This window comes from Sodiomyces alcalophilus (assembly GCF_042370955.1).
Source record: "Sodiomyces alcalophilus JCM 7366 unplaced genomic scaffold ACRALscaffold_7, whole genome shotgun sequence".
Taxonomy (NCBI): Eukaryota; Fungi; Ascomycota; class Sordariomycetes; order Glomerellales; family Plectosphaerellaceae; genus Sodiomyces; species Sodiomyces alcalophilus.
The window spans coordinates 3,332,842-3,346,587 of record NW_027263538.1 but is presented as its reverse complement, the minus strand read 5'-3'; the positions used below and the strand labels follow the sequence as shown (position 1 = coordinate 3,346,587).

Sequence of the window (13,746 nt, the reverse complement as noted above, 5' to 3'; positions counted from 1 at the left end):
CGCTTACGTAATAGAGTAAGAGGCTGCCTCTATATCGTGCAAGAGACGTCGCGTATTTTACTTACGCGCTTAGGGACAGCGCGGTATCGTCTTCTTATTTCCACGGTAAGGCGACTAACTCCCCCGTAGCACCTGTTATTAACTAGCGAAGCTGGGCGGAAGGTGGGCCTAATAGGCCCCCTATTTAACCCTTATCGTATATACTAAGGCAGATAAGGGCCCTCTAAAACAGGATCCGAGTAGCGTAAAAAAGGAAAGGGTTCCCTCTTTTACGTGCGCCTCTAGCCGGATTCGAACCGACCCGGTCACCTTAACCGTGTTCTAGGTATACCACCACTATACTATAAAGGCATAATATATATATATATATATATATTTCCTACTTAGGACCGTGGTACCGGGTTAATTACTCTTATTAAAGAAGGCGTTATATAGGTTACGGGAGTCTCTAGTATTATAGTAAAAGTATATTATAAAAATACTATTAGGAGATAAGTTAAGATAGTACTATAGAAGCCCTGTTACTTTATACGCCGCGGGCTAATTATATTCCTTTATATAGACGATATTATAATCGGTCTCAAGGAAGACTTTAGGGAAAAGATAGAATAAGCTACCGCGAGCCTCTAGAAGCACTATACCTAATACGGTGGGCAGCTATTATAGTGGTTCCTTAGTATTAAGGTTATTCGGGACCGCCTATTATAGAAGATATAGTTATTATAACGCGATTATATTATAAAGATATAATATCTATTATCTACTATATTTAACTATAAGCCTATAAGCCCTAGAAAGCTAATAGACCTATTACTATATAAAGGGAAGTCCGCTACTATTAATAGCTATTCATAAGAAATAAGATCCGTTTTATATACTATAGTAATAATATACCCCGATATCGCGTTTATAGTATCGTGACTCTATGGATTTTATAAGTGGCTAGTTATAGGTTAGTTATACTAAGTAAGGCCGAATAATTATATTTACTAGAATTAAGGAAAGGAAAGGCAAAGGTTTATAAAGAAATACAGGATTTACTAGGTTTATACAAATCCGCGTTAAGGGTAGCGCGAGGTCCGAGTATCGGATCTGTGTGCTAATTAGCGGTTCTGGCCTTATACCGGAACTATACTTTTAAGGGGTTAACCCGTGATATTACCCCCCCCCCCCCCCCCCCAGGGCCATAATAACTAAGGACCGAATCCGTTTTACCTAAACGTGTCGCGAGGGAGGCGTGTATCCTCCTTTATATCGGGTATATTCGAGTCGCGCGGAATTCGCGGCGACTTTGCTCCTAAATCGCTAGCGTTCCACGTTACGCTAAGCGCCTACTCTTTATATTAAAAACGCCCGGTTACTGCTTCTTCTTTATTTATAAACTACTATAATAAATAGCTTTATAGGCTTTTATTATATTCTATAGTTCGATATCGTAGTATAAGCGTAGCTTTACTTAGTTTTCTATTTATAGTTAATTCTTCTTTAATAAGCCTATAACGTTAATTTTAATAACAAGCCCTATCGCCTATTCCGTGCTAAGAGCCGTATCGTTCTTCGCTAACTCGCGGCGTAGTCGCTCTGTCCTTATAGTTTTTTTTTTATTAATCTAATAATTTCCGTTTTTTAATTATTTAATTAACTATTATAAGTCTCCCGATAAGTCCTCGCGCCGATCCTACTAGGTCGCGGCTAATAAAGTATATCTAGATATCCGCCCCTCGCTATAGCGCCCGCTATACCCGTAAGGGCACCGTTAAAAAGGCATTAGCTGTTAGCGATATCGCCGCCCCCTCCCCCTCCGCCGCCCCCCCTCCCCCTTTATTAAGGAAGTGGCCGAGGAGGCTATCGCTATAATAACGAATACTAGTAAGCGTCCCGGTAATAAAGAGGTGTACGATAGGAGTTTATACTTTACTATAAGGGTCCTCCTAACTCTCCGGTAACCTGCCACGCTTAATGGGTAATAGCGCGGCCCGGCCTACCCTCCTTGTTATTATTATAACGACTTTTACCGCCCCTACGCCGATTATATTACGGGTATTAAGATAAAATTTAACTAAATATATTATAACTAATCCGGGCCTGGTGTAGCCTATAGAAAACCCAAGTACTATAAATACGCTATAGGATCTTATACGTGCCGCCCGGTAAGTTCCTTACGATCTATAGGTTAAATAGTCACGACTAACCTTCTTAGCTCCCCCCCGCCGCCGCTAAGTTCCGCTATCCTATAGCCGACGCGGGCCGCGTTATACACGATAATCCAGATAACGATAATATAAGTATTCCCAAGTCTTTTTTAAGGTCGCCACTAACTCTGGTCTAGCTCCGTAAAGCCTTTAAGTTAGCTTATAGCGACTACTACGCCTTATTATCCGAGGAGCCCCCCGCCCCCGCCGCTACTATTACTACTACTAATATCGCCCCCGCCCCTATTAATAATAGCGAGGGTCTCTGCTATAAGGTAAAGGCCCTTCGCTAGGAGGTTTACGACTAGGGCGCCGCGATAACGCGCCTCCTAGAGGGTATCCTCGCAGCCTTTTAGGGGGGTAGTAATCCTATTATTAGTAATAGTAGTAATAGTAATAAGGGCGGCTCGGGTAATAATACCGCTAATTAAAGTCCTTTACGGAGGCACTATCTGCCTTTTTAGGAACCGGTAAGGGGGCTAGTAAATTCCCCCCCTTTAATTAACTTATAGCTAGAGGTCGTCCTTCCCTTATATCAGGGTCTCCTTATCTTCGCGTATTCCTTATAGTATAGTCTTATAAAGGCCCGTTATTCTTATTAGCGGGGCTATATTCTGCTTTAAAAACGTTTAACGCTATAGTATCCTTTATAGCGTTTAGTGGTTCCTAAGTAGGTTCTGCGTATCCTGCCCAGTATACTAATACCTTATATTATACGCCACGACCTCGCCGTGTATTCTATACGTATAAGATACTTTTTACCTCCTACTCTTTATTACTATAAAGGGCGTCCTGGATCGGTTCGGGCTAGGGGTCGGTTATAACTTATCTAGGGAGGGGGTCGCGGCTAGCTCGCTTTAGGATATCGACGTGGAAATAAGGATATATCCCCGAGGGTATATTTAACTCGACGATATAGGAGTTAATTACTTTTATTACTTTATACTTTTAGTATAGCTAGCTTAGTTTCTTTAAAGGCCTAGGCATAGAGTAGTTAGCTATAGAAGGCTAGGCAAGGTCTCCTACTTTAAAGCGCTCCGCCAGGAGTCGCCGTTTATTCACGGTTTCCTTATCCTATAGTTACTTTAAGCCTATACCTGCCTATATAAACTTTATAGCCCCTTATAAGCGACTTAGTAGATTATAAGTGGCGGCTTTTTTCGGGTATACGGGTAAAGAGTTATAGATTTGGATAGGGTCGATATAGAACCCGTATTCTAGGAAGAAAGGGCTTAGCTAGGTTATAAAGCTTTTCCTGCTATTAAGCAATAACTATATAGCGGGTAATAAGTAATACTAGTCGTGCTAGGAATAGTATATAAAGGTATAAAGGTAGGCCTAGATATCTTAGTTTAGTTTTTCGGGTCCTTTATCGGTTTAAGAGTAGTAAGCCGTGCTAAGTCGCTACTTAATCTTTATAAGTTTATAGAAATATTACTAGAACCTCCCGCTCTAGTTTAAGCCTTAGTCGCTAATAATTAAGAAGGGTATACCGTGGAACCTAAAATAGTAGTTTAGGAAGCGTTCTATATAGGCCTCCGCTTTTATTATTTCTATCGCTTTTAATATTACTAACTTTATTAGCCGGTCTATAATCACCTATAAGAACCACGCCCCGCCCTTGCTAATAGGTAGCAGGTCTATTATAAAGTTTATCGGGAGGTAATTACGGATTCGCTTTAGTATAGGCAGTGGCTTTAATAGTCCGCGCTTCGCGTTCCGCTATTAGTTACTCTTATTAAACGGATTATAGTTACGGATAAACTCCCGTATATCCTTATTTATACCGGGCTAGAAGAATTATTAGGCTATTATAGTAATTATATTATCCTTACCCGGGTAGCCGCTAATAATAGAGTCGTGGATCGCTTATACTAAGCGTCCCCTTAGCGGAGAGTCTTCTCCGGAGCTCGGAACCTAAAGACGATCCTAGAAGGTTATATATCCCGTGGGGTTAAGAGAATATTCCGCGATCTATAGCCGTAGCCTAAGGGATAGGTCGAAGCTATAAGCTTTTATAGTACTCGCGGCGAGGACCCCTTAGTATTAGGGGTTAGTCGTTATAGTTTTATCCTAAAGTCGTTAAAGGTCTTTATTTACTTTAAATATACGTTTAATAAATATCCTCTATATTACTGGCTTAGGGATCGTTTTAGGGATCACGGAGTTAGGTATTAGTTAAATTACCTGCCCTTATTCCTAGTTATCTAAACTATCCTTTAGGGTATCCTATTCGTAACAGGAGAGTATATCCGTTACGAAGTTCTTTATACCTCGCCGATACTCTAGTATAAAGTTAAACTAGACTAGTTTACCGGCTTAGCGGCTTTACCTTTTAGTAAGGGACCGTTTAGTTATAAAGTACTTAAGAGCCTTATAGTCCGATAATATCGTGAATTACTTATAGCTAGTTAGTTCTACCTTCTAGGCGAGTATATAGCTTATAATCGCTAATATCTCCTTATCGTGAATAAGGTAGTTATACTCTATTAGGGTATATTTATATAAGTAGTATACGACTATATAGCGATATCCTAGGTTATTTACCTAGGATAAGATACCACTTAACGTATAGCCCGAGTAGTCGGTCTTTAATATAGTTTTATAGTCTGGGTTTTATAACTATAGGACGGGTTCTATCTAGAAAAGTCGTTTTAGCTCCTTAAAGGCGGTATCTTTTTCGGCCCCCCACCTAAAAAGCCGATCTTTTTTTATTAGTGCCGAGAGGGGGGCTATAATACCTATAAAGTTATAGATAAATATCCGATAATAGTTCGCGAATCCTAAAAAGCTTTATACTCCCTTTACGGAGGTAGGAGCCTCTTAGTCGCGGATAGCCTTTAACTTCTCAGGGTTATAAGATACTCCCTTATCTAGTATAACGATAAAGCCTAGATATTTTACTATTATCACGCTAAACTTATACTTAGCCGGGTCTAGGTTTAGGCCGGCGTCTATAAGCCTATATAGTATTAGTCGGACCTTCGCTTCGTGGTCCTTATAAAATCTACTTAAGTAGATTAGGATATTATCGATATAGGCCGTGATAAAGTCGTTAAGGAACTCTTATAGAGTCTAGTTAATATAGCGTTAAAAGGTAGCGGGTATACCGCTTAGTTTAAAGGTGTATACTAGCTACTTAAAAAGACTAAAGCGCGTCCTAAAGGCTATTTTACTCTTATATCCGGGAGCTATACGGATCTTATAGAAGGCAGCGATTATATTAAGCTTTATAAACCACTTAGCGCTAGCTAGGTTATATAGGGTCTTAGTAATTAGAGGAAGGGGTTAGCGATCACGCTAGGTAATCGCGTTTAAGGCTTTATAGTTATAATAGAAGCGTAACCCGCCTCCTGGCTTTGTTATAAACAGGACCGGCATAGCCGCTACTAAGCTATTAGCTTATATAAATCCTTTATTAATTAGGTCGTTAAGCGTTTTCTAGAGTATTAATAACGCTTCCCTTAATATACTATAAAGGGGTCCTTATAATAAGGTCGGCTTAAGTTTATCGGAAATCTATTTTAGGGTGATTTCGTGGTTACCGCCTAGTCGGTAAGGGGGTAAGTCGTTAGCCTTATTAGGCGTAAAGACGTCGCCGAACTCTTATAGTATATTCGTAGGGATATAGTCCTAAGGGTCTATTAGTTCCTTTTTACGGAGGGCCATATCGATATCCCGTATACTAACGGCACGGATTAAGGCGTTAAACTCGTCTCTTTCTTTTCCCTTTAACCCTTTTTTTATTTATTATATCGTGGCTATAAACACCGATAGCGAGACTAGCCTTACCTCACGGATAGCTTATATATCGGCTAGTTCTTTGTCGCCTACTAGTCGTAAGTCGATATCGGCGACTCCGTAGTATAACCTATAATTCTTCGCGTAATACGTAATATCGTTATATTCTAGCCACGGCTTCCCTAGGAATATATCCTAATCTAGTCCTTTTATTATATAGGCGAAGACTCGTTATATATAGCCGCTAATCTTAAGCTTAAACGCGGCGATCCCGGTGTTAGTAGCCGGCTTAAACGTATCTAAGAATCCTTTTAGTAGTCGTTTTCTTTTATTAATTAATAATAACTAAAGTCTTTCGGTAAAGCGTTTATTTATAGTAGTATAGTAATTATAACCCGTATCTATAAGAGTATATATATATCTTTTATTTACTCGCGTTAATATTAGGGCTAAGTTGCTGCTAGCTAGGTATTTAAACGCCTGTTACTCCTACTATAAAGCGGCTATTAGCTTTAATGCCTGTTTTTATATTAGAGCTATTCTTTTTCCGACTCCTTATCGTCTAAACTATCCGAGCTTATAGCGATATCGTTATCCCCGGCCTAAACCTTCGCTACGCGGGCGCCCTTAGCCTTTAAGCCCTTATCTCGGGACTTATAGTTTATATAGATATATCTTTTTTTCCTATACCCCTAGTACTCCTAGTTATCGCGAGGTCGGTTTATAGTTATATTAGGCCGGACCTAATTAATTCCGCTTATTATAATATCTTTATCGGTGTCCGTCTTTTAGTTCCGGGTTTAATTTAGTATATAAGTATTCTAGCTAGTTAGGCGTAGGCCTTTTAGCTTCTAGGCGATACTCTAGACCTTAGTAACCTAGCTTAGATAGTCGTGGGGTAACTTCGCGGTAACTAAGGCGCTATATAGCTTCTGGCTCAGGGCTCCTTTTAGGAAAGTGATCTTCGCTAAGTCTACCTACTCGCTATTACCTGCTTAGGCGATCTATTTCTTAAATTTTAGTAGGAACTACGCGAAGGTTTATTCCTTATATTATCTAAGGGAGCGTAGTATAAAGGCTATATAAGGCTATTCGTTCTAGTTCTTATATATACGGTCTAGATAGGTAAGGAATAACTTTAGGTCGCGGGTACCTCCCGGCCCCCTAACGGTATAGAAGGCTAATACTACTTACTAGGTATTACCTTCTAGGTATAAGTTAATATAATATTATATTTCGGCTCGGTTATTAAATAAGTATTCGTCTAGTAGGAGCTTATCACGTATTTACTACGATTAGGTAGCGTACTCTATTTACCTTTTACTAAACTTTGTGCGGTATAGTAAAGGCTTAGTATATAGCGGATATAGTTTATATAGTTCCTATAAGACTTTAATCTAGGGGGGAGCAGAGGTTACTAGGGTTAGAGGGCCTATTACCGACTCCGTAGGTATATTTATAGGAGCTCCCTTTAAAGGAGGCGCGAGGTTCGGGGTAGGTTACTATAGGACCTAGGCGTTTATAAAACCGTTTATAAGTCGTTAGAGTAGCTCTCGTTATTAAGCTATCTATTCTTATAAGGGACCGAGCGTTATATTAATAGCTTTAGTAATCCTTCTATCCGTCTATTTAGCTAGCTCGGCGGGGTTTATAGGACCGCCGCCGCCTAATAGCGTATTCGTATCTAAGTCTATACTAACGCAGCGCGTAGGGTTCGCTAAATTCTAGCTATATAAGCGGCTGGCTATAGGTTAGTCGCACTAAGTAAGGCCGAATAATTATATTTACTAGAATTAAGGAAAGGAAAGGAAAAGGTCTATAAAGAAGTGCAGGATTTACTAGGTTTATACGAATCCGCGGTAAGGACAGCGCGAGGTCCGAGCATTGGATCTACGTGCTGATTAGCGGTTCCGGCCTTATACCGGAACTATACTTTCGAGGGGTTAACCCGAGATAATTTAACGCTAACCTACGTCGTTAGTATTATAAGGTAGCCGATTATTTAACCCGATATCTATTAGCGACGCCGACCTACGATCTAGAACTAGGTGGAGGCAACTCTATTAAACTATTAATAAACGCGTCCTTTACGGAGAACTTAATTAATAGTAAAAGTAGACAGGCCTTCGCGATACGCCTATTTAGAGGTATGATAGCCTAGCGTGCTAGTAAGTAAGTAACGGCCACGACGTTAATAATAAAGGCGGAGCTGCTATCGCTTATATAAGGTGTGAAGGAAGGGATATTTCTAAAGAGATTATTAAAGGCGATAGGCGTGATATTTAGTAAACTATAATTAAAGAGACGCTACCATAATAGTTAAACGATACGTGTTATATTATAAGAGTAAAAATCGTAACACTAAATACGCGTCTACGGTATATAGATATATATAATAGCTGGATATAAAAGGCATAGTATATCAGAAGAATTAAAGTAAGCTATATCGTAAATACTAAAATAATCGTAGATAGATTAATAAAGGCCCTGTCTAGAGAAAAGTTTACAAGTTTCAGGAAATAAGTGGGGGTAATAGATATACAGGGATGCCTCTATATAAATAGGCTAGAGAGACCTTACCGGATTATCTAAAGGAGTTAAAAAAGAAGTTTAATAAAAGCCATATAGATATTAAAGAAAAAGAGAATATACTAATAGAAGATATATATAAATAACTTTAACTACGCAGCTATTAAATAGCTGATTAGTTAGGGGGGTATATTATATAGGCTGGCCTGAAACGAGTATAGAACTAGTTATTCCGGACCCGAAAATTAGGAGTGGGCCTGCTACAGGAAAAAGGCAGGATTTTAGCATGCAGATCAGAGATTTCTATAGAGTTAATTAAATCTATAGATCGATCGCCTAATTACGTATCTTAACTTATACGCGGTTTACAATAATAGTAGGGCCTCTTCCTCTTCCTTGTCCGCGCCGCCTATGCCCACGCCTACGGCTATCTTATTCCTATAACGAGACAACGAACACGCCGCCTCCTATTCCGTAGATTAACGACGTAGATTAACGATAAAGGTTAACGACGTATTCGTATACTACCTAGCTAGATTTAAGATAGTGATTAATAAAAATAAAAAAATAGGAAGACTAGGTCTAATTACAACTATAGTCGGAATAACTAAGTAGTATAGTCGGAATAACGGGCCTCTATCTTTAACAAAAGTATATAGTTAATAGGTTAATAGTATTAAAAATACAAAGACGCGTAGGTATACGTTAGTGGGATAATTTACTCGTTACTTACTAAGACCCACGATACTCAATTATATAGGATACTTAGTGAGCTTGGCGGCTTTATTATGGCCCCATAGAAAGATTCCATATAAGGTCTTTCTATTAAAACGCGAGGTCTCCCCAGTGAGTCCCAAGAAGTAAGCTATGACGATACTTTGTCACTAGGTACAGAGGTTCCCTTAACGCTCCTATTAAAACCACTGTTGTGTGGTCGAGGGAGGATGCTGCCGTCTGTGAACACGCCCCAGCCTCATTGGACATGCTCGTCGCATATGCCTATGCCTCAGAACGTTCCATCCATCGCCGGTAAATTCTCTTGGGTGCGTATACGTCTTATACGTTAAGTCCTCCCCGCAACTGCGTACTAGGAACCGAAAAGAGCTTGAAAACCCCAGGAATTCTGCAATACAATCTGGATATCGAACAAGGTATCTGAAAGAAGGGTCGGAAACGAGAAAAGAAAAAAAAAATAAGCCAGTGAATGAGAAACAAGGACGAACGTATCTTGAACAAGGAGACTGATAAGCCAGACAAACATATACGAGCCACATACGACCATGAAGGCCATGAGTGGTTGCGAGGAGAAGGGGAAAAAAGGAATACAAAGGATAAGAAAGAGAAGTGGAAATAAGAATGAGAACGGTGGGAGATAAAGAGAGCCAAAACCACGAACCCCTTCCTGGACCTGCCAACAAGATCACATAGAAAGTGATCGGGGTGTGCTGTGGCCTGCGCCGTAATTCTCTGGGCCTTACCTCGCGCACCGCAAGTCCTTGCAATGCGGCCATCTCAAATCCTCGGCCTGTCCATTAATATGGTGTCAGAATCAAATATAGGCGAACAGAACGTGTCAATGCTGCGCCTGCACGAAGAGGGGAGATAGTTCAAAGTCGGGGTCCGGATGGATCATCGATCGGTGCAATCCCCGGCAAAACTTGGGTGGACGAGATGAGAACCGAATCCCCAAGCGCCAATCAAGAGTGATGAGAGCGTATGTAGGGAAAATCCAACTCCATGGGAACCAAGAACAAAGGAAATCGAGTCATCAGTCGTGGTATCCAACTAGTACACGCTATCCTCATCAGCCCCCTGCGAGATCATCGAAGGAGTAGAAACGCTGGAGGAAGCTTCCATGTCGTCGACATAGCCGACAAGGGCCTGAGAGTGAAGGCGAAAAGATTCGCCCATGAGTCTAGTGATCCTATCATATTGTTAGAATGATGACGCGAACCCACGGGAAGGAGGTCATGATACATACCCCCACACAACGACTTCGTCCAGCATGGAGCCCCAAAGACGAGCAACGATCGAACTCAGCGACGGTGCGTGCGCACCATCTAGCTCTCTGTCAAAGAGCCGTCGCACCTTATTGTACATGCCTGCTTCTTCCTCCGTGGCACGCTCTTCGTCATGTTCCAGACGGTATAGCCACAAAGAGAGAGTTATCATGAGATCCAGTCCACACAAGACGTGCTCGACACTCCAATTGGTTGGTGAGGTTCGAGCAACCCAGCGGACCCCTTGCAACACGGCAATTTCGATGCAGTCGTAGCATTCCTGGATGATCTTGACCATTTCAGTCGACCGCTTGACCCGGTCTCGCGCATTCGACATGGCCGCCGCGACCTCATAGGAATCGTGATATCGGAGCGCCTCCTGAACAGTTTTCAGATCGACCTCCAGACGGGCTCGGGCGTTCCGATGCAATGCCTTTGCATTAAAGATGAGGGGGTGGCCCTTGTGAGGGGCACTGAGGGGTACGGGGGCCGTCTCTGCATCACAGAGCTCGAGCGATTTCTCCCATGTCTCCAGGGCGAGCCGCAGCTTGTACTCCGTCACAACATCTTGCAAGGCTTCAGGGCTGCGCTTGTGATACCAAACCTCAAGAAAGAGAGCATTGATCATGATGCGGCTTGCGAATGCACTGTATCTCAGTGCTTCCCCCTGGAATAAATTCTCATGTGCCTCAATGAAAGTGGCGACCGATGTCGCCTTCAAGAGATCCTGCCACACTGTTTCGTCTGCCACTTTGAGATTCCAAATTGCTTCAGAAGACGGTAGTTGCAAGTCCTCAAACTCATTGAAGCTGATTGCTGGAGTGTGATTGTAGGTGAGTGTGAGTAGGCCGAAGAAAATGTAAACAGCATAGTAAGTACGACGACAACCTTCATCCTCAATCCACTCGGCACGACTTGGCTGACAACCCCCGCGGGCTTCCTGCCTGAGCTTAAGTTCGTACCTGTTCCCAGCCACCATGTTGGCCAACAGACTCTTAATTGAGCAGGCCCACTCAAGGCCCTTGGGATCACCACTCCAGCTGGCGAAGACCATATTCAGCAAGGAGCTCTGCATTGTCCATAGTGGGCATTTCCTCGAGCTGAAATTCTCCTTGTTCTGCAGAAATTGGCTAACGAGAACCTTTGAGCCTATGTGAAGCATGTATGCCTGGTCTTGGTCGAACGCATACAGAGCTCCAATGCTGAGGACGGCTAGGAAAAGGGCTGGTGACACATTGGTTGGTTCAAATGAAGCGGGGTGGAGAAACGGCAAGTGATGGTGGAACAGGCCAAAGTACGTCGACATATATCGATTCAGCGACCCCAGACTGGGCAGCCGGAAGCCCTCTGGAATAGCATGTTCGGAGTCGCTTAATCGGATGCTGTCCAGAAGCAAGTTCCGTTCCTCGTCACTCGAGATGCTAGGGACGACGAACGAAGCAGTGTCATCCTGCGGCAAATGCGGGCTATGAGGTCTAGGAGTGCTCGCGGCCGAGTGAGGCAGGGACCCAATCATTGATTGGAGAGCTGAAACTAGACCGTTGCAACTCCGGTTGTTGGCGGCAGGCAGTTGCGAAGCAGAAGGCTGCAAGGTGCTTGAACTCCTAAAAGATTGTCGGCAATCCATGGACCCTGAAGCGCATGAAGTGATGGAATGTGTCTTGGGCTGAATGGTAGACTGAGATATGAAGCTGTCCCATTGAACTTGAGGAAGCGCAATGGCGCCAGACGGGTATGTGACGGTCGGCTCCACAATGTCATGTCCGTGGGGCGAATAAGGCGCGGAGGTATCGCCTTCATAAGGACTATTCCTAGAACGCATAGCAGCTGTGGCCTTGTGGTGAAGATCGGCTACAAGCATTGCGGCCGTCTCCACGTCGAAGACGCCATCACTCGTGGCTTCAATCTGCTCGAGCGCCGCTGCGTCAATGGCGATGGGCGACTTCGATGGCCCGCCGATAGCACGCGCCTTGGGACCGGATCGGCGTTTACCGTCGCTGTGGAGAGGGATTCCTCCGTCCTTTGCGTGTACTGTCCGATCATGCCTCAACAGCAGGTCTCGGCGCACAAAGGTGCTCCGGCATTTCATGCACTTGAAAGGGCGCTCCTTGGTGTCTGCACAACAGACGCAGGTCAGCAAAGTGTCTATAGAGAGACGAAATGATTAGAAGGGGAAGGTTTTTATTTACGAGATCGCTCATGTCTCGATCGGTGCTCGCTCCGCGAGAAGGCTCGAAGACAGAACTTGCATGAGTATTTCCGTTCCGGAGCGGAATTCGCTTTTCGCGGAACCGTAGTTGAAGACGTGGAAGGAGAGAGAACCGCAACGCTTGCGCCAGGCATGTTGAAGGCCGATCTGTACTCGGACAACTGACACGTTTCGATTTTCAAATGGTGAAGGATGGTATCAACGGTGACCAAGAGACTGTATGGTTATAGAAACTATCCGAGGCGACGAAGTGACGGGCAATGAAAGAACGACAACACGCGATAGCCGGAGTGATAGCGAGCCTCGCTCCTCTCCTCCCGTGGCGTTTAAAGGGTGGCTTCTCGAGAATCTGAGATCATCTGGGATAACTTCATGGGAGATATCGGATCTGATAGGTGATGTGTCTCTGAACGATGGCGCCGAGCCAGGTATAAAGCAGCCTCCTTTTGGGCAACGATGAGGGGTGCTGATATTGATTAGTCGCGAGGGGAAATCCGGGTGCCGTTTCTTTCTCTTTTCCCTTTTTGCTTTGATGAGGCACAGGATGGGTCATGAAAGAGAGGGGAGGAAAACGAGGGGATGGAGAGAGATGGGAGGGGAACATTTCCTTAGGGGGAGAGGAGGGGAGGCCCAGTGGGATGGAGCCGGCCCACCGTGCACCTCGCAGGAGATGCCGTGCGTGGGGCAAGACAACCTCCACCTCCTTGGTCAGCGGAGGTACTGTATCTATACCGTGCGCGTTATGTTTAATTACTAGGTACCCACGTAGGTAGTCATCTTACGCGAGTAACTGACATGTGTATCAAGTGGAAGCTGAGACTCCTGCACGGCGAAACTGGATCCCGTCAAGCACCTAGCCCCTCCTTACCATCCAACCCCTGTTTAATTGTGTCAAGAGGTACATGCGGAGCCTAAAGAAACCAATTGTATCACGATAATAAGCAGAGTAGGATACAAGTAGATACATTAAGAGCAGGGGTTTTTCTATATATAATACAGGGATTTAGATGTACTAAACCAGGGTAACTCGGTATCCCGTTAGTCCACCTTGTAGCTCCTTAATAAGCTGAAGTCA

The 13,746-nt window shown here is 43.4% G+C and overlaps 2 protein-coding genes and 1 non-coding gene across 3 annotated transcripts; 1 reads left to right on the top strand and 2 right to left on the bottom strand.

Moving 5' to 3' along the window:
- Positions 1–276: 276 nt before the first annotated feature.
- On the bottom strand, positions 277–351 carry ACRALDRAFT_t242. The gene has a single exon. It is a non-coding gene; the product is annotated as a tRNA-Val (tRNA).
- Positions 352–9,329: 8,978 nt separating this feature from the next.
- ACRALDRAFT_212128 (uncharacterized protein) lies at positions 9,330–9,998 on the top strand (the record flags this gene model as incomplete). The annotated part of the gene is made up of 6 exons (XM_071023829.1): positions 9,330–9,342; positions 9,402–9,505; positions 9,581–9,613; positions 9,679–9,755; positions 9,818–9,827; positions 9,891–9,998. 6 exons carry the CDS (start codon positions 9,330–9,332, stop codon positions 9,996–9,998), a joined length of 345 nt encoding a protein of 114 aa, XP_070872856.1.
- A 249-nt stretch (positions 9,999–10,247) lies between these two features.
- Positions 10,248–12,805, bottom strand: ACRALDRAFT_2110357 (uncharacterized protein; the record flags this gene model as incomplete). The annotated part of the gene is made up of 3 exons (XM_071023471.1): positions 10,248–10,386; positions 10,444–12,577; positions 12,652–12,805. 3 exons carry the CDS (start codon positions 12,803–12,805, stop codon positions 10,248–10,250), a joined length of 2,427 nt encoding a protein of 808 aa, XP_070872855.1.
- Positions 12,806–13,746: the final 941 nt, after the last annotated feature.